We start from the raw sequence: 24,899 nt of genomic DNA, 5'->3' as shown, positions 1-24,899 counted from the left end.
ACCGGAGGCAATGGGTTTCTTTGAGCTCAACCACATTATTTGTCCTGCTGTTGTGTACTGGGAACTGGAAGAAGAAAGGCGTTATGTGCAAAGGAGCTATGGAGCCACAGCTCTAGGAAAATATTTTGGCGTCCAGAGGACAGCGGTTTTGGTCTTGCTAAAAGCCGTGCCAGCACTGGCTGGTGCCTCTGGCAAAATGCTTTTTCCAGCATCCATGGGGAGGCCCTGAATCACTGAGGGTGCATCTACTAGAGGAAGTGCCAGGGGCTGCCAGCTGACCAGAAGTCAAGGATTTTTGATGATAAATTCACTTCTGCTGCACCAGTTCACGTACCCAGGGGAAGATGTGACAACTGTGTATTTGCCTCACACAGGGGTCGTTCTTAGCGCTCGCCTCAAGCTTTTCCTTTGTTGGTGGTGGTTTTGTTTGTTTGTGTTAACCAGGAATCCATCCAGTGCCCTGGACCCGTTCCTCACAAGCTCTGCTTGGCTCACGCATGACAGCAAGGAGCCGAAGCCTCCCTTGTGCCAGCCTGTCAGGGACTCCCCCACCCTTCCCCTCTTCCCGGGGGTGCCCCCCACCCCTCAGCGGCCACCCCCTCAGCCCGGGGACCGCTCCAGGGCTCCCCGAGGGGGCTGCGGGCAGGCTCTGCGGTCGGTGCCTCCTCACCGCCCCTCACGGCGGCCGCGTCCCGCCCGCCCCGGCGGCCCCTCGCCGCCTCCCTCGCTCCTCCCTGCCGCGCCGCCGCCTCCCCGCCCGCCGCCCTCCCGCCGCGCAGAGCCGGGGCATGGCGAGCCAGCGCTGCTTCGCCAACCGCTTCGATGACTACCAGGGGGCGGCGGCGGCGGGGCCGGACGCGGAGGCGGCCGTGCCCCTGGTGACGGCCACCATCGAGCGGATCCTGCGGGAGCTGCCGCCCCTGGGGAGCTGCCAGGGCGGGCTGTACGGCGGGGTGGCCGGCGTGGCCTACATGCTGTACCACGTCGCGCAGTGCCCGCTCTTCGCCCCGTCGCGGGACGCCTACCTGCGGGCGGCCCGGCGCGTCGTGGACGCCTGCCTGCGCCACCAGGAGCGGGGCGGCGGCGAGGCCGACACCCGGGCCGCCTTCCTGCTGGGCGGCGCCGGCGTGTACGCGGTGGCCGCGCTGGTTTACCGAGCCCTGGGGCTGCCCGACTTCGCCCGGCCGCTGGGCAAGTTCCGGGAGCTGAGCGAGGTGTGCGCCCCGCTCTCCTTCCTCGAGTGCGGCTCCGACGAGCTCTTCGTCGGCCGCGCCGGGTACCTGTGCGCCGCCCTGGTGCTGAAGCAGCGGCTGGGCATGGAGGTAAGGGCCCGGGGAACGAGCATTGACATCAACGGCACCGGGTCTGGAGTAATCATCAACGGCACCGGGTCTGGTGTCTGCTGGGGTGGTGGCTAGCGCGGTGTCCGAGCGGCGTTCGTTAGGTTTGGGGTCCTGTCCCCGTGTCGGGTCCGATCTGTGCTCCCTCTGTTAGTCCCCGGTTTGCAAGTTGGTGTGCTGCTGGCTCTTCTTCCTCCCGGGAGAGCGAGCCGCTGTTAGGAGTAAGTAGATGCTGCAAGGAGAAGCAGTGCCTGCCCCGTCCAGTGCCGGTCATGGCAGTCGGAGTCCGAGGAAATCCATTTAATGGAGCACCGAGGAGGCTCCGGCATATCCAGAGGAGGCATGGAGCATGCTAAGCCAGGTGAATTTTTTGATTACCTTGAGCAGAAATCATTTCAGCACTGAGCAATTAACATAGCATGCCAACAGGATTTTGTCTGAAGTACCATAAACATAGAAATTGTTACGCTATTCGTAAACATACCATGTCCAAACTTTTCATTCCGACAGCATTTCCGATGAGAGGAAAGTTTTGTAGATGCGGCAGGACCGGTCTGAGGGGATGATGGTTCCTCACAGAGGTCTAGGCCACCTTTGTAGTTCAGCTTGCACTGGGGGAGTGTGTCCCGGTACCTATGTCTGTGTTTCTGGGGGGACTGCGATATACCAGCTCTATGAGATCACACCCTGGACCCCACTGCCTCGTTTATTTCCCCCTTCTGTTTGTTTTGCACCCCTGAGAGCAATCCCTGAACAGTCCTTGCACTTGGGAGAGCAGGTGCAACCTCCTGATGTGTTCTGACAGGCAATGCAAAGAAGGGGAAAGCTCTCCCTCTTTGCTTGCTTGCTGAAAAATTAGACTTTGCAGCTGGAAAGAGTTAAATTTCCCCACAGGTGAGCACAGGTGTGCACATATTGTGGAATCTCTCTGGCAGGTGAGTTAAGGACAATCGTAGAGGCTCTATTTTGCCATGGTTGCATTAAGATGTAGTCTGTGTCCCCTTGCAGATGTTTTAATCAGGAAGTTAGATGTCCTTCCGTAGTATTATTTATTCTGTCACCACAGTGTAATTTCAAATGTGCAGTGAAAGAAATAAATGAAAATATTTAAACTGTGTTAATAAAACAACTTCATTTTTTACTTTAATAAAAATTGAAACTTTAAAATATTGTGCTCCTTAAGTGAGCAAGATGATAATGATCTGTAGCCTGTGTGCTCATGCTTTAGCAAAATTTCTGACCACTGATAAAAGTTCCCTTCCTAATACAGGATTATTTTAATTAGTGCATTGCCAAACTAGATCCTGCATCTTTTAACGAACGAGGAGAGGGATGCCCAGAGAGAGTGCATGCGTTTTTTTTTTTACCCAAGGTCAAACAGAAGGCCAGGTACATCCCAGAATAGAAGCGATGCCTTGTGATTCTAACTGCTGGAAAATGCTACCTCCTGTAATTTGATTGTGCACAGTCTCACATGGCTCATTGCAGCATGTTTTCTTGTGGCCCACGTTCTTCTTCTGATGCTGCTGCGCAAACATTTCCAGCACAAAGTGAAATCCATTCACATTGAAATTTGGCCACTGCTGCCCATATGGGTATTTATTCCTCTGAATAAGTCAAATTGTAACCTACATATGAGAAATCGATTGCCCTTGAAGAAAGGCTTTTTGAGGAAATTTTACAATTACTTTTGTGGGTTTGGTGTTGGTCTTTTCCAGGCAGGGCAGGAAGGGGACTGCTTTATTTCAGTAAATACTAATTTAGCTCAGCTGCTGTGCCCTGATGTTTTGGTCCTTTGCTAAACAGTCTCAGTGTTTTAAGGCTTCACATATTCTTAAGAAAGTTAAGACTGTCCTGAAAGATGCTGTCAGTTGAATAACATTGCCCTCCTGTGAAGAAGGCATTTGGATTCTGCTGGTTTTCAGACTTCTAGGCTAATACAGCATTTTTCCCCTATGAATTAATTGTGAGTTTTTGCATGAGTAAGGATTACTCAGGCAAGAATTAAGAGGATCTGACCTTCTTGATGCAGAAGACACTGTGCGTTAGGAAGGATGGTTGTTTTCATCCTTTCTTTAATCTCTATTATGTTGTAATCAGTACTTCACAGAGAGAGAGGTGAAATGTTGTTCTTGCAGAAACAACATATCATTTGTACAAGCTAGGTATAGATAAGGCGCTTGTACTTGAGCAGTCCTTAGCCCCTGTGTTTTCACTGTTAAGGGGAAATTTTGTTTCTGCTCTGTCTTCTTCAGGTACCTCTTTTTCTGACGTTTCTAGTGTTGCTTCATTATGTATGCTTGGGGAAATCCATTAGTTCTGCTTTTAATTCTGCTCACTCAGTCTCTGCTTGCTCGTGCAAACAGCAGTAAGAGACCATTAAAATGGTGGTCTTGGCCCCCTGTTCAGACGGTATTTTATCCTCTCCTTGTGGTTTCTCAGCGACGTTTCTGTCCCATTTCATGGCCGATGGAGCATGGTGTGCTTTTGGCAGTTGCAGTGCCTCCGGCAATGTCACTGTCGGATGACAGAGGAAAAGGTACAGAAGTTCAAGCGGCTTCTTGCATCACCATCTGCTAGGATGTTACGGCCTTTTAGCCCAGCTCGGGTTTTCTTTCAGTAACTGGCTGAACCGATGGGCCTGACTGACTTCCACTAGCTGTGTTGCAGTTATGTACCACCGAAGAGGCAAAACTGCGTCACAGCCTGATGGTGTGGTTTCAGTCGAGGAGCAGGACATTGTGGGCATCGTAAGAGGTTACCCACCACCTGTGGGTGACCTTCCTATCTGTAGCAGAGAGGTGCCTCAGGTTCTTTTTCAGACAAACGAGATGCCATGACGTGCAGTGCCTGGGCACTGACAGGTCCAGCAAGTGTATTTCTTGGGGAGAATGAAAATTATTTTCTTTCAACCCCTCAGATGTCCCTGGATGACATTACTTGTTCCTCAGCCTCTTCCTTTTACCTCGCATTTCAACGCTACTGTAGGTTACTTCTCTCTGCATTTTTGGTCTATTTTTTTTTCCATCTCTTAGAAAAAGATACAGAAATTATCAGAGGAAGGAGCTTCCTGAATCCCGCCTAGAACATGTTCCTTTAAGACTTTTTAAAGTGTAATGTGAGATTATTCATGCTGAACATAGTGTTTATGAAAGACACTTGATGGATTGGTCTTACAAAGGGAGATCTGCAAAATACCCACTGAAGAGGTGCACCCCCAGGTTCAAGGTTCCCATGTCGGGCTTTTTATCTGACCTGTGCCTGAAATGGAAGGGTTGTCCTTTGAGGTGAGATTTCATTCCCTTTCTATACCCTTTAAAGTCATCTGTGGAAGAATTTGCCCGTTTATCTGAAATGGGGTGTTTGTAATGTTAAACACTGTGGTGCTCGCTGGAGCTCTACTGATTTCATTATTTCATTTTACACAGGCCACTACACAGCCAGGATGTCAGTTTTTGCCACAGAGCATTTAAATGAGATACCAGTAAAGATTTTTTTTTTTTAAAAAAAAAGCTTTTGATCCTAGCCAGCTTCTTGAAAATGTACATTTTTCTGTCCATGCTTTCCCAAGCCATACCGGACAGATTTTGCATTAATTTGCTTAAATTGGTGAATTTCAACTGGGAGTTGAAAATGGGAGTTTTCTAAAGTAAAAAGTGAAACAAAGGGAATTATTTAAACCTGGATTTGTTTAGAAAGCATTCTGAAATGGTTTGGGTCTGCGTTTCAGAACCATTCCATTTCTCTTCAGCAAGGCAACATGAATCTTTATTTTAAGCAGCCTTCAAATTCAGAGATTGTGATGCCTTGATAATGGCCACCAGAATTCAGCTCAACGTGGTGGAAGATGAATATCCAATTGTAGAGATAAAGGAGAAAATTTAGGTTTTAAAACGTTGAATTTCAAGCATGTTGTTTAACTGACAGTTAATAGTGCTGTAGTAAAGAGGTTTTGGTGGGGATCCTGCCAGGACTGGAGATTTGATTGATGCAGGTTTGACAGTGCACATACATTTTATGTTCTGTTGCAGAAATACGGATTTCAAAAGCTTATGGCTAAAGAGTGGTAGTAATCTGCCATTGTCTGCTAAAAATAATTTTATACAAAGGCAGTGTCAGATATCTCTGTACTTTTTTGTGCTGTTGGAAAATTGTTTTCCAGTGTAGCATCATCTTTTTTTTTTTCTGAAAAAGCAACCTAAGCTTTAATACTGACATTACAATATTTGTGTTTAATAAAAAAAAGAAACATATCCAGAGGAGTTTCTTATATCCAGAAATAGATCCTTACTTTCCCACCTTTCTTCAATCTCCTTTAAATTTCAAAGTTTACGAAGCTTAAATTTCAAAGTTAACTTCTAAGCCTTGACAGTTCGGTCGTCGTGCTCATCATCGCCATGGAGTACTTTCAGGTCACCCCTTGGAGTCTGTCAGCACCTCTCCTTGGCCTGTGGGAAGCGGAGGTATTGAGTGCACGGTGTCTTTGCCCTCTGCAGAGCTGCCTCTGATGTGCTCCTAGCGTGAGTAATGGGGTCTGAGGAGTGAAATAAAGCAATCAGAAAGAGGGCGTTTTTATAGAAAAGGTGCTGCGTCCATTCTGCTGAGCACACGCAGTGGCCGAATCTCCCGAAGCACCCAGAGCCGCCTGAGGATTTCAATCAGCAAACCAGGGCCAGCAGAGGCACAGGGCTTGGGGTGGAAGCTGGTGGTCTTCGAAGTGTGTGGTATGGTCAGTTTGGTGGCAGTCTTCAAGAAGTTTCTCATGCTCGCTGTGTGATATTGTTCAAAATTTTTATGTTGTATTCTATATCGATGTCATATATACTATTATAATTGTGTTTCCACAGATAGCTATATTTGACATTTACGTTTTTCTCCATGCATGACAGAGGCTAATAGTGATTTTTTGGCTTTCTTCTGACAAAGGACCAAGAGCCACAGTTAACTGTAAGAGTGAGGTATCAGGCAGCACTGAATGACACAGCAGAAGGAGTGTGTGTGTGGAAAATGCGTGGGGGGGAGTATGGAAAGGCAGAGAAACATTGGAGGCATGGGGAAAAAGAATGACATTTCACAGAAACTGAATGGAGAGGAGAAAAAAGAGTCAATTAAAAATATTAAAAAGCAAAGGAAATAAAATACTAGCAAAATGTAAAAACAGAAGTCTGAAGAGGAGTAGAATTCAAAGATGAATTGGGAAAAAAAGAAGCAAGAAATAGCTTAGGCCCTGGAGCAGGGGAGATTCAAATCTGAAAGTAAAAAAAAAAAAACAAAAAACAGTTTATCTGGTAGTTTATCTTGTGGGTTTGATGGATAATGTACTCAATTTAGAAGAGAAACATACAACAGAAGAGTATGGACAGGGAGAAAACGGGCTATAGAGGGGGTTGAGGACTAAACACTACAGTTGGTTGAGGAAACATACTTTTTTTGTCTGCGTGGTTTTTGCTTGTCACTCTTCTGTTACTGCATTCTCTTTGCATAAGCACACACACTTACAGAAATAGCTGTCATCTAATTCAGCACTTGCAAATTCAGAACACAACATTATGTCTTATTCCCTAATTTCTTTCTGCAACAAATAACTGAGATAACTACCTGATGCCTGGAAGCAAATACGACCATGTTCATGGATATTCCTGTGTTTGCTTCTAACACTGAAATTCTCCTACTACATGCACACAGTACCATAAATTACTGTGTAACCTGAACGGTAATTCTGTTAGGAAACCTTATTTACCAGACTAAAGAAGTAGAAAAGTGAAAGACTGAGCTTCTAGTGAGAGAAGAAAGAAGCTCGAGGCTAACAGCACTTACCGATGAAAAAGTATCATCCTCTGCACTTTACAGCACTGACATTAAGGGATAAAATTAAGCCTTGCGTTTCTTGATAGTCATTTAATACACGTTGTTAAAACATTAGGCTTGTGTATAAATCACAGCACAGCTGCGCGCCACAACTAGCAGGGCTCAGGTATAGAAACCATCCCTTTCTCTCCTTCCTCCACTAAGTCGATAGACCCTCTTCTCTCTGTTAGTTAATTTCTCTCTGTTAATTCAGCTGGACAGTCTTAAAATGGACCCAGCACCCTATTGACAGCCTATGTAAAGATTGCAGAGCAAGTGTCGTGTGGTTGTGGATGCTCAGCCAGTAAGCCACTACCCTCAGCCTTGCCTCCAAGCAGCAGAGGAGCTCTGTAGAAAGGAGCTGGAGGCAATTAAAACATATGAGTCCCATGGGCCTTCTCTGCTTCTGCAGGAGCATCCTAGCGCAGCATCATGTAAGGCATTTGTTAAAAACTGGGGTCTTGTCAGCTAAGTTCAGTATCCCCTCCCCCCCCCTTTTTTTTAATCAAAATTCAATATATGCAGTCGGGTCACCATTTTTGCTCAGGCATTATGTCAAGATGCCTCTGTCTTGTGTCTGTCATGCAGTTCTTTGACTATTGACAAGAATGAGATTAAGCACTGTGTGATATTGCGTAACCTTGTGTCCACTCCGTTATGGCAGAGCTCAGTTAAATACAGTCAAAACCAATTATTACTTATCTACATTGTAGGATTATTTTCAAGTGATAGCGAGCTGCTTAATTTTTTTCAAGGAGTAGGAAGGCAAAATAATTGAAATAGCTATTTCATTCCAGGCAAACATGATCAGAAGTATCTTAATAGCAGTCCAAGCTGTTGCTGAGTCATTTCGTGTTTCTCAGATCGGTGTATTTTGATGTGTGAGAGCAGAAACATAAACCTATTTTTGCCACAGTTTGGCATTCCTGAATTCCTCGTTTTAAAGGCTTAATATCTCTCGTTGAAGACCAGTGTGTCACGAGTGAGACGGAATGGATGTCAGCATTGAAGGACCCAGGAAAAAAGAATTGTGCCAGATAAAGACACATTCTGGCTGTCCAAGGCATTTGGCTATTTTGTGTGGCTAATTCTTTTCTTCACTGAATACTTCTGTCCTCTCACTGGTGCAATGTTTTTTTATTTCATGGGGAATAATAAATTGTTAGTAATGTAATTGAGGACGGTAAGTTGGGAGCGTACTGGTCCAATTCAGATTTCGGTATCAGGGAAGTGGAAGCTGCGCTTCCTGACGTGTGTGGGCCTGGGGCTAGCAGCAGCATAGGACAATCGTTCAAGCAGCTCTCCACCGATGATGAGTCAGTGCATAACTTCGTGGAATGTGGTGGGTATTGCAGATTCTGTACCGGCAATTTTGCATAATTTGTCTGCTCAATCCTGACAGTGACAACACAGAACCAAAGAACTGGTGGGCACCTTGAGGGGTGGCTTAGGCTGTCGCCTGTCCCCCAGGCAGGTTTACCTGTGCCTGTGTCATTTCTGACAGCCTCTCTCCAACCTGTTCCAAATACCCGATGGTGGAGGTTCTGCAGTCTGCCCTGGCTGTCAAAGGCACTATTTTGTTACCTTGCTTATTGGAAAGTCTAGCCTAATGCTTAATCTAAGTCTTGCTGAAAATCAAGCCTGATATTCCTTGTCCTCTCCATTGAGAAATACTAAGAAAGGTTTATTCTGCTCCTCTTTACAGCAGCCCTTCATGTATTTCAAGAGTGCTTCAATTTCTGCCCTTAATCTTTTCTTCTCTAAACAAACCATCCTGTTCCTTCTAATCTTCCCATGTGCATCATGTTTTCTACACCTCTAGTCATTCCCGTGTGCTCCGCCAGACTCCCTCCAGCCTTTCCTGAAGAGTGCCAGAAGCTGGACACGTAGTTCTGGCACAGCTCTTTCTAACCGAGCAGAGATTTAACTTTGTGTTTCTTCCAGGTCGTGTTTCTATTTATACAGCTCAGTAAGGTGTTTGCATCTCACACCAGCATGACACTGACTCACATCCGTCTCATGACCTGCTATAATCCAGCAGACTTTTAATAGGTCGCTGCTACGTGGATGGGTATTCATTAGGACCTCTGAATAAGTGATGCAGGAAGGGGTCGTGTAAAGTCAGGGAATCACCGAAACACTGAAGTTGTGCTGTAATAAGCAAAATGAGAAGCTTCTTCAACTGGAGGGGGTTCGTTTCGTTAATATCAAATAGATAATCTCCTTTCCTTCATTCTCTGAACAAAAATGGGAATGTGTTGCTCGATGTTGTAACACTAGGAGTACCAATATAATTCAGGGGACATCCAGGCAGTGATGGGGTTTCCTTCTGGAAGTATAGCTTTGACAATATATTTGGGAGGCCCATATTAAGTCATTATTTAGTCCACATTAGAAATCAAGGAATAAATGAAATATGAAGAAGTGTCTGGAGTTTAAACTTACTCTGCTCTTGTGATTTCCTTTTGTTGCTAGTGTAGATATAAAGCTCCATATCATCTTGCATCTTCTGTCTTCAATGAGGGCTGTTTTGTATATTCTTGGATTGACCAGCAGCATGAGTCAATGGAAATCTATCCTTTTATTTGGATAAAAGTTTCTTGTAGCTTCATTCAGCATCACCAAAGGTGTTTTGGCTCACCAGAAATGTGTTCTAACAAAAGCAGAGATTGTCTTGTAGTAAAATAATACTATAGTCGGGTTGGAAGCATCACCCTTGCTGCAGATGTTCATAGTATTGAAGCTTGCCACTTTCTCTAGGTTCTTCATTCCTTTGGAAGGCTGACTTTGGATCTCTAGGTATTCCTATTTGCCAGCTGTGAAAAGGCTAACACTTTGTTATTTTAGTTTTCTCAGGCTAAACCAGATAGATTAGCCAAAATTACATTTATAATAGCAGTGGTCCCCAAGATACACATTTCACGTGTACCTGTTTAAATCTGATCAGAAATAAGATAGTCAAATATGAACCCGGTGAAAATTCTTTGCACTAGAACAGGAAAACAAACTTCTTCAGACCCTTTAAGTAAATATTGATTTGTTTGTTCTTGGTCTTGCAGAGCTGAATCAATCATGAGCGTGCTTATGCCAGGCTGCTGTTCTCATACATAGATGTTTTTGATAATGCCAGCAAAAATGTCTGGGAATAATGCTTATGTACTTGTACAAATCCAGAAGACAAAACGTAGAGTCATAGTGCATATGAATGCATATGAATGCATTCATATTTTGATTTTGTTCTCTAAGAACTACAGAACCGTTAGCTTATTTTGGTAAACAAATATTGTGAGGTAAATGTTAACAAAAAACAACACAGGTAAGATGATTCAACTCAGAGTTGAATCTGAAGATCTCTGGAGGAGTAAAATCCCCACAACTGGCTGAACAGTGTAATGACATGCATTTACTTACATTTGGATTTGGCTCAAAGGCATGGCCAAGGCTGGAAGGTGCCTCTGAAGATGTTCTGGTCCAACCCCCTGCTCAGAGCAGATTGCTTAGGGCCGGATTTTGCTTAGGGCTGGATTTTGGAGATCTCCAGAGATGGGAGACCCCACAGCCTCTCTGGGCAACCTGTTCCTGTGTTTGACCACCCTCACAGCAGAAAAGCTTTCTCTCATATTTTGGCAGAACTTTCTGCCACTGGGTACCACTGAGAAGAGCCTGGCTCTGCCTTCCCTACTGCCTCCTCTCAGGTGTTTACACCCATTGATAAGATCTCCCTTGAGCCTCCCTAGGCTAAACAGTCCCTGAGGTAGTATGTGGACAGCACCCGTGGAAGGCCAGAAAAATTCAATGTCAAATATAAATTGCAGTCACTCCTGCTCCCTTGGCCTCTTTCCCTACTACCCGGTTCTCAGCGCTATTGCACCTCCTCAGACTTCCTCTATGGACTTCGATGGGCAAAGCCTTGCAGTTTCTTCAGTCATGTCCAATCCCCTGCAGCTGTCTGCAGGGAAGATCCTGCGTGAAGTCCACAAAGGTCAAAAAGAGCCATTCATCACCACACAGTGCCGCACAGCCTTCAATACCAGTTGCATCCCTCCTTATCAATCTCAGCTGTATCAAGGAAAGGCAAACTCTTCTGCCAGCAGCTAAGTATTAAGGTTGACAAAATTATTATCGGTTCTCCCAGGTAATTGAGCAGAAATAGCTGGCCAGGCCGTCCTCTCTCATGTCATACAGTTACTCTATAAAGCTGCAGAGAATAATCATGTAAAACGGCAAATCTAGTGGCAGAGAAGCGTGGCACTGAGTGCTCCCAGGGCAGCAGTCACACAATGTAGCCTGTGGCATGAGGTAACAGTGACTCCCGTTAGTTAATTATACAGTGCTTTGAGACCTTCAAATGCAAAGTAACAGCTAAGCGCAGCGAATGCTTGTTAATTATTGTTGGCGGTGGGATGGTTTGCCTTATGGCTGCTGTTCCTCGTCGTCTTTTCCTGGTGAAGTTTGAACCACGTCCACGTCTTCTGGCACAGCAGTCGTACTCCTGGAGTGTGCAGTACATACAGTCACAACGGAGAAGAAGTTGCACAAAGGGAAAATTGGTAGCATTTCCTAATTTTGTTACAGTATCAAATGGCAATCTTTTAACAAGGAGAAAAGTGCGGATGGTGATCTCGTTACTTCCCAACTTAGTTATGTTTTTGAAGAGCATGGTATTCCACACTTCCTCAGAGTAATCCCATGACCCTCACTCTGCCCTTCAAGCGTAGCGGTGTTGAGTTAGAAGTGGTTGACTGTATCTGATGTATGGCCTGAATTGCGTTTGGATTTGTGGGTATATTGCAAGGCAGTGCCACTGGAAGCTCTTAGGCCACTGTCTTTTGTTTCAGAACTGTCTTGTCGATGTGCCCAGGAAAATCTGGGAGCCAGCACGGAGATCACCAGGACTTTTCCTACCTCAGTCAGCTCCTGCAGTCTGAGAGCAGGGCAATATTCAGATGAGTCAGAGGACTTTATCACCTTCGTCCGGTTTTCCTCCATTACATTGTCAGCATTCTTCTTGTAGTTTCAGCTAATACTTCTACTCAGCGGCTTACTGGCATGGCACAAATTGCAGATCATCACAGAAAGTAAAAGTGGCGTGAGGCCAGCGTGGAGCTCTCTAGAATTACCTTTGCTTGAAAGCAATGCTGATGCTACTTTGAAGCGATCCATTTATGCTTCAATTAGCCTGTGAATTATCCTATTGTGTGGTTTAACTCATTTAGCTAATTTTGCAGGTAGCAGTGTTGTTCCTCAACAGCAAATATTTAGACATACTTCTAGATGTCGCATGCCTCATAAATATCTACATAACAGGACTATGCATGTAAAGCAGCATGACTCAGAAGAATAAAGAGGTCTTGTGAGACAAACAAGATCTCTTGTTGTAAATAACAGAATTATAAAATTAGTGGCTGATGAAAGAGCAGTAGCCAGTACCCTGTTTGCATTTGAATAAAGGTTTTGATACAGTGTCAAATATAATCTTCCTTGAAAACTTAATGTAGGCTGAATTGGATGGGGACATTGAAAATGTGGAGTTGGCTGAAAGACCACAAGCAAAGCTAATCATAAATGCTAATAAAAGGCGGATGTGGGAACCAGCCTTATGTATTATCTTCATTAATGATCCAGAAGAGGCAGCTTACCGGATAAGAATTGCTTTGGCTTCTGAACTGAGAGAAGTGCCAAATACTGTATGCAGGAAGAGGGAAGGTATGAAAACAGTTCAAGAGATTTAAAAAATGAGCTAAAAGAAGGTTTATTTTTAGCAGTACAAGTGCATGTATCTGGGGAGAATTATCTGTAATACTTATCCTCTCGGCTAGGAAGAAACTGAGATTCAAGTAAGCTGAACATGACAGGGCTTGAGTTACTCGTGTACTCAGTTGAAGTGGTTGTGTTGGCATACTGTCTGCACGTCTGTCGCATCACCGCTTGTATGTCTGGATGCAACTGGGTAGCACTTACTTTAATGTAAATCAGCATCACATTTCTTTGTATTTATTCTGTGTGGGAATGAACAACTAATATAAGTGAAAAGTCATAACCAGTCCTAACAGAGGTGAACACAGTATGGCATCAGGGCAGCCAGTGAAATTTTGGGCTGCCCATGCAGGTGTACCACCCAACAGAGACATTATGGATTCGCTCCTTGTGATTCTTCGGGCCTTCCCATTGCCTAAAACCCACTCTGGATGCTGAGATCCAAAAGTTTTGTAGTCAGAACTTTCCCCTGCTGCTGACTAAGGTTGGATGTGCTTAAATGTGCAAAGCACCCAGTTTACGTGCTTAAACTCTCCTGGGCAGCTTTTGATAGGCATGCAAATCCCAAGTGCTGCACTGAGGGGCACTTCAGCCCTGACAGAGTTTATCAGCCGCTGCATCGCTGACAGTCCGTGCAGCTCTAGTACGGATTTATACTGCTCTCTTTTCTCCGTGGTGTTAATGCAACAGCTTTCAGTTGCCCTCGCACAGCAGTGGCTTTGTGCACTCAGTCTGACCTGCTGTAACTACATCCTCTCCTCTACGTCCTCCAAAGGAGGCTGTTGGGCTGCAGCCCTGAACAGCAGCTGGGGCACACATCCCACCTAGCTTCTGTCTCCTCGTTGCAGTGTCTCCCAGTGTGCAGGAGATGCTCTTCTCACAGAAACCCGGGTAGGGTCCGGCCTGGTGTGGGGTAAAAGCAAACTAAGTATCTTACCTTCTCCCACTAGCAAGGGCAGGATGCAATCACCTCTGGTCACCCTTACAGGTTTTAAGACCAAATTGGACTCAGCAAATCACAGTCTGAGTGGAGGCTAGAGTCTCTTCCTTCCTATACAGAATAGCCTTGAGATTTCATCACTAACTTCAAATTCACATCCCTTCTTTTTCTGACATGGTGCACGAATTGAAGCTGACACCTCTAAGCTGAGTGTGCTGATTGCTAGAGCAACTATCCCTTATTGCAGCTCTGATTGAAATTACTTATCTAAAGTAGTCAGATGTTCTTTAAGGCAGCACCTGGAGGGAAATGCCCAGAACTCCAGCTTCCAAATTCTGTGTCCCACTCACCCAAAGTGTAAGCGCAGAGAGAAAGAGAAACTGTTCCTGCATGGCAGAGGCTCGCTAATTGCAGAAGAGCTTTGAGCAACAGTTTGCAAACTGTGTTACATACAGCACAACGTGGACATTGTCCAAACAGTCAAATGCTTCCTCTTGCTTGCAGTGAGGAGCTGGCAACATTTTCATGGGAGTACACAAACGTTTTTTTCCTCTTCAGGATTTTTTTCTAGGGATCCATCTGGTTTGATGTCTTGTACCAGTACTAGGTGGCTCAGAGTAGATGAACAAATCACTGTGGAAGGCAATTTTGAAATATGTTGCCTGTAACATTACTAAACTGCATTTTTCCAGAAATGGCTTTATGCTCCGAAGCACAAGGGTTTACCTTTCTTTTAACATTGTTGTGTTGAGTTCTGAGAGTTGATTCTGTGAACTAGCGCTGTAACAGTTATCAGGCCTAAATGTTCTTACAATGTAAGATTGCATTATCTGAAAAGTGATAAAATAATTATTTAAACAATATTCCAAAGAACTGTCATTTAATTCAGTCAGAGTGGTGGGGCACTCCTTGCAGATAAGCTACAAATCTGGTAAAAAAAATGATCCCCTTAGTCACAGAGCAATTCATCGAGTTTGTTAAAACTCCACAGTGCACATGGACTCAGCTAAATTTGGCAGGAATAAATTCCCTAGCTTATTTGAATCTTAGGGGAACAGAGAAATATTTTGTCTTTTAATTTGCTGGTTTTCGTAAGCTATATTTTTTTTCTTACGCTGCAAGATAAAATAACTTCTTGTGTTCTTTATCACATTAATTACGTCCTGTCCCGAAAATGAACTGCAGCCTTTTGAGCTTCACTTCTTAGGAGGATCTCTTATTTGTCTCTAAAATATGTTTCTGCTTGATATATATACGTATATTTTTGATAGTGAGAGAACAGACATGGAAAAATACCAGGAGAAAGAACAGAGCTGTGGCTGATAAAGTAGCTTTTTAATAACTATTTCGGTATTACTCTCATGCATCCTAACAGTTCTTGTTTGCTTTTTACAGTGATGCAGTACATTTAGGAGAGATTTTCACCAAGCAGTTCACAGCACTATGGAAACTGTCACATATAGCTTCAGACCTACTCTTCCGTGACTGTAAGAATTTTTAGGTCAAGGACTCCGCTAAGGTATTAAACTGTTACCACTGTGCAGGTATTATGCAGCCACTATCATGGCATTTCGTGCATCCATATGTAGCATCTTAATATGTAAAACCAAGCTTTCATTTGTTATAAATGAAAAATAAAATAAAATTGGAAGCATTGCAGTTGGGAGCCTTTAACTGTGGCTGCAACCGTGTTCTCTTTCTTGAACCTTAATTTGAAACAGATGAAAAAAATAATATTATTGTGCTCTCTTGGGCTTCTGTAGATCACCTCTGTAAATTTAGCACAGTAACAAGCCATAAAGTCTTCTTCTATGGGTAGTTTGCCAAATGCTACCGTCTGTAGCAGAATTCATTAGCAAAGAGCGCTATTGGTTGTGAGTCGGGAGCAAAATAATTAGTGTTTTGGTTCGGGCAGAAGAGTATGAAATGCAGTGCTCTGCTTTAGTAGTTCTGTTGTCTAAGCTACTAGCCTCTCCCTTGATTTTTTTTTTGGGGGGGAGAAGAAGTTGAAATTACCATGGGTTACCATGAAATTACATGAAATTACCATGAAGTTGAAATTACCATGAGAAGTTGAGGAGGCCTATCTGTTTCTTTTTCCGTTCACTAAGCCTGTGCATGAAGTATGTTCACTTGTATAGAAGGAGGGGATCCAAACATTTGGAAAGCAAGCCTAAAGGCATTGGAGGTAGATGAGGAATTGTTCCCTGGGGAAGGTAAGAAGACTATATGAAGATGAAAGGTGAGGAATTCAGTGCCTTGAACATAAAGAGAAAAAAACATTAGGCTGCATAATAATTTATAGTATGAAGTCTCCATCTTCCCATGTTTCAAATGTACCCAGCATTTTTTGTGAGTTGCAACCATGTAAACAAAGCTAAACAAGACACTGAGGAAGACAAAAAAGAAAAAAGGAGGAACAAGTAATTTGTAATATCCAGCAGCATGCTTCATAAATAACTGGATGTGCAGATGCTTACTTGTAATATTTGATTAGTTGAAAAGTGATAAAATGTTTTTGACATGTATACTCCAGACCCAATCTTATAGTCCTACAGAAAAAAATTCCCCCTGGAAAACAGTGGAAATTTGACCTGTGCACTACAATCATAGCTGCATCTGCAAACCAAGACCTAACGTAACAGTTCAAATGGCAAATAAATTCCTGTTGCTGAACTGAATATTGAATGAGATCAGATAGGTGTAATGTCCAGTATACGTATTTATTTTGATACTGGGTATAGAAGCTGCAATCTTTCATTTTACTGCTAGGTTTTTAGTTCCTTAAACAAAGTATTTGCAGTAGCTTTACAGCAAGCGTGTAAGTCTCTGTCTCAACAGAAATGCAAACCATTTCTTGGAATTCTAGCTCCAGTGGGGTGGTGACTCATGCCTAAGCAGAAGTTCTTCACCTTCTTTCATTTAGGTAAGGGAGAAGATACAGTGTCCTGCCTGTCACAGGAAACAATCTCCTTGAGTATATTTGACACAAAGTAAAGCTTTTCCAGGAGTTCCAGCAAGAGCTGCTGTTCGTACATGCGGCTTTAGTCAATAGAGGCATAGATGGTACACAGCCTTGAATTGAAAAAGTGTTGAAAAGATAACTATTTTTTATTGCATATAAGTCACGCACTCTACATTGGTGTAGAACAGTGAACAAGAAAGCATCTGCCTAGTAACTTCCCTCCAAACTGCCAAAAAGGAGAGCAGGATCAAATCCTTGAAGCGCTAGGTGTTTGCTCAGCTCTGTCTGTTGGGTTTCTCTATTCACCTTCTGCCAGCAAGGTCAGCATTTTACTCTGTCAAGTAAGCTGTATTCCTGTAGTCTCAGTCTTTAAAGGCTGCCTCAGGCAAAATTATTATCGTTCTCAATAAACTGTGAGCCTGCCCGGTGGTTTTATTAGTAAGACATGGAACAACAATAGTTTAGAAGATTAATTATATGGCATAGAAAGTCTAGTGTATTGACCTGGTTGCTAATTGAATTATTGGACTCCATTCCCAGGGTCATGAAATTACTCCATTTTTCAGACTATATTAGATAATAGGTGAACTGGAAAAACCTCCAGCATTTCTTGCCAAGAGTAATGCCCTCCAAGTGAAGACCTATTCAGGTCCATGGGGACTTTAATATTAAAAGCAACGTGAATGATCTAATAGGTGAAATGACTTTGACGAAATGAAAAAAAAAAGAAAAAAAAGAGACTGAAAAGCCTCTTTTCCTTTTCCATTACCCTGGGTGATTAAGATGACCGTATTGCCTGTGATGAATTGAACTATGAACAGCTTTAGAAAGATTGTCAAGGAACTATCAATCTGTCTCTGTCCCCATCCTGTAGTTTTTATTTATTTCATCACAGTTTTTTCTCCAGTGTAATTTTTTTTTCATTCCTCTTTCCAGCAATCTCACATGAGCAATGAAATCACTGCTGTTTAAACTGGTGAAGCTTTAATGACGTATACAATTGCAGCATGAAAATAATGGTTATGATAACCTGGAAATAGGTATGTGGTTGTGCGACCATACAGGTTTTATACAGTAACTTGGCCACGGAGATACTTTGGTGAAGGGTGCAGTAGAAAAACATTAAACCCTTTAAATATGCTATATGCAAGCTTCTGACCGTGGGCCAATACCGCACTGAATTTGTGTGTAGAGCACCCTCTTCAGGAACAGCTAGTTAACACAGGCTATGGGCTGCAGAGCTTTTTCACTCTTTTCTCTCTCTGCCTCTCTCTTTACCCCTTTTCTCTCTCTCCCAGGACGAGTTATGCCAACCAGTCTCAGTTTTAGGGCAGCTTTTGCAGTGTAGCACCCAGCTGGCCCTTCCCATCAGAGATGAAGAGTACTGGAGCACGCCAGCCACAGAGCGCATAGCCTCCATGGGGACAGGACACTACAGTAGTAAAGCTGAGTTGAATCAGGTGTAGGAAGTGATACACAATGCTGTGGTCTCTTTGTTTTTCTTAACCAAATATCAGTTTGAAGGAACTTTACACATAACTTACTATTTTCCCATAGAAAACTAGATTTCCCCATTAAATTTATAGCAGTTTAAATTTTGGTGGTGAGCTGGAAATGTCGTTTCCTCTTTCCCCTTGCAAAATGTTTTCCAGTGCCTGATTTAACTTCTAGATTTAGTGGCATCTTCAAAATTAACTATGTCTTCATGTACTTGTCAGCGGTCCAATGCATAATTGCAGGAGGTCCTAGCATGAACATTTCTCTTTGCACATTTATATTCCTCAGAAATAAACACTTTACATTTTATCAGATCAGTTACCTGTAAGATGCCAAGTGCTCTCCTTTCCAGAGAAAGGAAGGAAGGAATGGAAGCCTTCTGCTCTTTCTGGAGACCTTCAGGAAAACTTAAAATATGGCCTGTCAACTTTCTTTGGTTTCTGTTGTGTAGAGGTCTAAGCTTAGGTCACCTTCCTGGTGAAAACTAGTAGCCTTTTCTGAGTGTGTTGAGATGACATTCTGTCCATCTCATATTGACATGCAGACGTGCCAACACTAACAAATTATTTTCCAATGAGAGGTCTGCCTAAGTTGCTGCAGCAAATGGGAGCACCGGATTAAACTGGACTTACATCGTTTCTGAGTGCAGACAAGAGGCACTGCCAAGGTTACTGCGGTGTCTGGGGAGGCTCTCTCATCCGTGTTACAAAGCTCTAATCTTTTGGAAAGGCTGTTTCATGAATCCTGTCTCCTGCTGCTCTGGAGCTGGAAGCGCAGGCAGCGTTCTTGTGTCTCGGCACAGGTTACATGCAGCAGCCAACTCAAGCACCAGGACAGCTCTTCTACTACACAAAGTACCTGTGGAACAGATGAAGGCACGGGTTGACTTCCAATGAACCGGCAGACCCACTGCTAAGGGGAAGTAAGCTGATCCAAAATACATGGGTAGAGCAGATGTTCCTTGCTTAGCCGTGTTAAAAATGGGAACGGATCCTGGGGCAGCACAGCTACAACACACTGGGCAGCTTGTTCCTCAAACCTGAGTGCAAGGCGCCCAGCTTGGAAGATGTTTATACTCATAATGCATAATTGTCAGGAACGCTTACCTTGAGCGCAGCTTAGATCCCCTGTCAGGATATGACAGCTTGGTGCTGTAGTTCTGGCATATGTTAACTACAGGACTCATGTACGGATGTGCTTTCTGACTGAGGCTAAACACAGCACAATTTTACCTGTATGTTGCAAAAAGTTTGGGCAGAATTCTATAATGTAGAAGCAAGCGTCTAAGCTAAGATTGTTTCTCAGTTAATTTGCATGTCTTACGTTTGTACCGGTTTAGACATTCTCTTTAATTCATGCTCTGAAATTCATGTGCAATTCCAGGGACAGGTGCTTAAAATGAAGTTGCTGTCTGTGTGCTCTCTGGTAACTCTAACCCTCCACTAGGTAGGTCAGGACATGCATTGGATGTGGTGCCTAACCTCTCAGTAGACAGGCTGATTGATACCTGCTCAGTTGTGTTGGTTATCTGAACTACTCTTAGCAAGCTGCTTCGTGGCATCCTTCCTGCTTCACTTCTCCAGCAACAGAGAGCTGGGTGCTGTGCTTCCCTGGTGCCTTCAAGTAAAGAGGGAGACGGGAACCTTCCGTTTCCTTCCCAGGATCTAGGAGAGTTGCTGTGTTAGGAGTAGCGAGCTGTATCCAGCCAGCCGCCAGTGCATTTGAGTGAGAGATGTTGGGGTCTGTCATGACTTGAGGGGGAGATAGGAAGGAGGAACAGAGCATAACCAGAGAAATCGACACTTTCCCTCTCTTTTCATTCACCCAGGATAGGGAGAACTTGAGGAAAGGCTGGCTGCTGTTTTAACTTGAGTCTTTCTGGTGTTCACCTTGAGACACAATGAATAACGATGCTCATTGCCTTTGGCCAGCTCTGTAGCAGCACCAGCTGCTCCCAGGCAGCCTGCTAGCCACAATAACAGCAGTGCTTCACCGTGTTTTGCAACACTTCATTTGCAGCCATGTCTGAATTTTTCCTTTTCTAAAGTAGAGGTTGAATTGCAAAATTTAATAGTTTTATTGCTATACAGTCCTGACAAGTGAGACCTGTGGAAATTTGTCTACATTGTTAGCAATAATAAAAGTGCTGTGTTGTCTTCTTTGCCAATAATATAATTCATCAGGAGTAAACGCACTCTTCTGTTTCTGTTGAAGTCATGATTTAGTGACCCACAAAACAGGATAGGACTGACATTGCTGTTTCCGTGCTGCTGAGGAAAAGAACAGGACTCAAAGAACTGAAAATTGACATGTTAAAAATAAGCAGCAATGGGATCTGTAGGGAAGTCTGTTTAACTCAAGATTGCACTGGCATCGTATTAGTAGTTGTGCTGAGTCTACACGTACTGTCCTGTAGTTGTGTTAACATGAGAAATTTGGGAAAGTATGCCCTCTAGAAAGTACTTTCGATGATATTACAGGATGAAACTTGCTGCATTAGCAACAGTATCATTAGCACATCAGGAACTAATCTCATTCATCAAAAAAAATGTTTTCAGGAGACTTTTTAAAAAAATGTTTTGTTTTTTAGTGTACTTGACACTGTTTGTAGGGAATGCAGACAGCTGTAGAGCTGGAGCTGGGTTCCCCACATCAGTCAAACTGGAATAACACTACGGAGAGGCAGCCCCCTGTGTCTTTGTGCCCACTAATCTTTCATGGCTTCAGGTGTTAACATCATCTGAAAGAAAAAATTGCCTGTGACACTGCGTGGAAAGGTCCCTGAACAATCCCAAGCCCTGTCTTTGGGAGAAAAAGATCAAGCTCAGGAAGTGAACTTAGACATCACGCAGTGCAGTAAGGTGTCATTGAACTACCAGGATGGCTCCAGCACCTTTCTGCTTGAGTCAGCTGAAAAGAAATGTATCTTTGGACAGCATTTTTCAGTGTCATAAGTAATTCACAAGCTCCCTCTGCTGGGCTTCCAAAATATGAGACTAGTGGCAAAGCTCCTGTTAGGTTTTTAGGCTGACCCAATTCTTTCAGCTTATTTTTTGACACTTTTTATGGCATCAGAAGAAGCATGTGATCAAATTCAGGTACATGTTTTTTTAGAAGTGTGACAGAGGTCTGATGGGCTATGTACAAGCTCAAAAAATTTTACATACATAGAAGAATCTAGTGGAAGGTTTCTCTGCCCATTTGGGAGGGGCAGGGGGGAATTAGGTGATCTTTAAGGCGCCTTCCAACCCAAACCATTCTGTGATTCTTTGAATAAGGCTTTTTCCACAACAGCGTAAGGGTACAAGTTACCTCCTCAAAGTACCGATGCATCTATAAGCACATAATGATGCTTAGCGTTCAGTAATGCCTTCTATGACATACATACAAGAAAGAGCTCAAAGAAAACAAACAGAGATCCAAGAATTTAAAGTTTACAGCCATCAGATATATTCAATACCATATGCAGTTGTATGCAATAGTTTTTTCAAAGGGCAACTCATGAGCCAAGGGGTTTGTACCAAGCATTCAGAAGAATGATGAGGCACTGAAAATGTTGTTATAATCAGCAGCAATGAAAAGCTAGTTCTGCTGCTTCTTTCTGCCTAATCCCCAAGGTGAAGATTTCTGTCTGCAGTTTTTGAAGCACATTTGTAGGGCTTAGCACTGTCATAATCAATCTATTAGTAAATCTCTCTTAGTACTTTAAATGGAGTTGTGAAATTATTTACTTCCAACTAAACAATCTCGAGTTGAGAAAGACCTCTAAAAACAAAAAAGCTTGATGTTCTGTGATTGATCTAGACGTAGCCCTTCCTTGCTGACTTGTAACAAGGATTTACTGAATAAAGCACCTAGCTTAAGTAATTCACATATTTGTGGAATGCCTTAATAGAAGAAGGCATATTGTCTGGAGTGACACAAGAGAAAAGCAGAGAGACTAGAAGCAATCACAGCAGCATTACTGGCTGTAAGTAGGGCTCCAAGGCATTGACAATATAGTGTGAATACTAAGTGTCATAGTACTGCTTAACTGTTGTGCTTAAAGTAAGAAGTATGTGGGAATGCAACTGTCACCAGTGCGAATGGAGCAGGTTTTTTAACAGCACATAGCATTGCCGTGCAATGATGTAAAACAGAAAATAAAGAACTCCCCCAACCCATTGATATGGAAATTGCAGAAGAAATGTAGAATACGTATGGAAATATATTTCAAATTACAATCCAGTGAGGAAACTGAAATGAGCACTTCTGATGTGACAGGACAGGTTGTGATGTCTTTAAAAATACAAAAAGCGCTGAAATATTAAACAACCAGCAATATATCTCTTAATATCAGTAGTCTTTTGGCTGAGTACTGACATAAAGAATAATTTTACCTACTCTGTAGCAAGTGCATATTAAATGACATCAAAGTTTATGAAAATATAGCTTGAGATAGCTTGATATGTGTATGGGGTTTTGTTTGTTTGTTTGTTTGTTTTCTGGGCAGCAGATCCTCATACTGGCTTTATTCTTCATTAAAGCACTGTACAGGTTTCACCAGAGGACGTGATACCAATATGCAACTTATCCTTTAAAGACCTTGGGACGATCAGTCTATTTCTTTGCTGTCTCTAATTAAACATACTGCTTCAGTAATTCCCAGGGGCAAGTTGGCATTGTGACTACGCTGAAGTGAAAATGAACTTCATGGCATCACAGTTAAACCGGCTGTGGTTATGATTAGCGTATTCTATGGTTGCTGTTTTGGTGATACGTTTTTTGCTACTTTTTAAAGATGCTGAGATGGAGCATACAGAGACTGCCCATATTTTTTATTTCTTGGCAACATGAAAGATCTCTTGAGGAGCTTTTAATACAGATTTGGTTGAAATAAAATGTAGCATGCCAATCGGGATCTTAAGTGTGGTATCAGATCATTAAACCTTTGGAAGGCCACTAATAATTATGATGAGAGTCTCTCATCTCAGTGAACCATTTTCTAGAATAAGGAGAAAATACAAATGTCTCACATTTAAGTGTTTTGAAAACCAGCAGCCTTATTCGGACATGTGGATTGAGGTTCTTGGCTAGAAGTGTTTGGAGTCAGCACAAAATTCTTCTTATTTAGCTGTTAGTACACATCTCCCACCTGCCTCATGCTTACAGGCCACTCTGAGTGGCCAAAGAGAGAAGGTTGCTTTCAAGATATACAGGTCATTTTCTTCTCCATTTTCTCTTCAGTACCATGGGTGTGCCTCAGGATGGGTTGATTTCTAACATCCATTCTAATCATGATTTTAAGTATTAAGTTTTCATCTGGCTTTTCATGGGGGCTTTTTTTCCATTCTGGAGAAAAAAAAAAGTGGTATTCGTTAGCTGACATAATTGCATTAAGCCAGTCAAAAGGGTATACTGTTCATACACTTAGTGCTTAAGCATTCTGCTTCTTACACTTAATTTACATTAAAAAATGATGAACAATACGCATATTACTAGCCTATACTTCTTTACACAGTGTCGTGTAAGGCTGGATTTGGGTAGAAATTGAAATCCATTTAAAAAACACAATCAGCATTTTGAAATTGTCATTAATTCGATTTAAAAATTAAATGTGCTGAACATGAAAATAAGTTGATCAAAACATGGTTTACATTGAAATCCAGTTCATTTATTAAGTAAAGGAACCATTGCTTATAGAAAATGAACTGATCTTCAGTTTTCTAATCAGCATCCGTTTGCCTTCCAGCATTACAAAGAGGAGATCTTAACCTTTACTTTTCTTTTTCAAGGGTTATGTTACTGATCCTGTACAAAGTATAGGATTTGGAGAATTAGGTTCCAAGCTACAAGACCAGAAATCAGAACTCTGGAGAGAGTGCAGCGTGTCTCTCTATGTCTGTGATCTTCTCATTTGCTTAGGATTTAAGCCGTTATTAAATTCAGTGAAGCTGAAACAATTAATCTTAAACTGACTGGAAATGAGTGAAGTCTCCAGATGTTAAGAGCTTATTTACTTCTGCTGCAGTTACATTAAAGAACACTAATCAAGAGCAGAACTGGGTTGTTCTCCAGGTTGTACAAATTCATTGGAGTAGCAGTAATAAAAGGCCTTGTTGTCAGGGAGTAAAGTAAGATGGACAAACAAGATTTTTCAGTCAAGTTCTAAGTGACATTAACTATCTGTAGCATATTTTACTTGCCAAAGTGTATAGTTTATAACACCTCCAAAATTACTGCAAATGTTATTTTTTTTAATTTATGTAATTGTAAGACCTTTGATAATACAAATTACAAGAGCAAATATGTACAGAAACATTTTAATGACATTATCTTGTTATTCCAGTTAGTTTTAGGATTTTTATCTATCTTGTCAAGGCTATCCTACAGCCTTTTTCTTTTATCTGTCTCACTTTGCTTTTTCTCCCTTTCTTTACCAGTTCACTTTTCATACGTTGAAGTGTATTTTTGCAAAACACAGGTGCCATACAGGCACCCTAAAGCCAAAACACTGCTGAGCTGAGCTGAATTATTTCAATGACCTAGGTACTGGTCAATAATGTGCACAAGT

At 42.7% G+C, this 24,899-nt stretch overlaps 1 protein-coding gene across 4 annotated transcripts in view; it reads left to right on the top strand.

Moving 5' to 3' along the window:
* The first annotated feature begins 723 nt into the window (after positions 1–723).
* Positions 724–24,899, top strand: part of LANCL3 (LanC like family member 3) — a 37,306-nt gene continuing 13,130 nt past the window's right edge. For 2 of the 4 annotated variants that reach the window (XM_066980307.1, XM_048052822.2), the window contains exon 1: positions 724–1,322. In XM_066980307.1, the coding sequence (XP_066836408.1) occupies positions 789–1,322 (534 nt within the window). In that variant the 5' untranslated portion in view covers positions 724–788. The remainder of the gene's footprint in view (positions 1,323–24,899) is intronic. The other 2 variants (XR_010825945.1, XM_048052821.2) reach the window with 1 other exon arrangement.

Source organism: Anser cygnoides, chromosome 1 (assembly GCF_040182565.1).
Source record: "Anser cygnoides isolate HZ-2024a breed goose chromosome 1, Taihu_goose_T2T_genome, whole genome shotgun sequence".
Lineage (NCBI taxonomy): Eukaryota > Metazoa > Chordata > Aves > Anseriformes > Anatidae > Anser > Anser cygnoides.
Note: the sequence above shows the minus strand (reverse complement) of the source record. Positions and strands in the feature narration are given on the sequence as shown.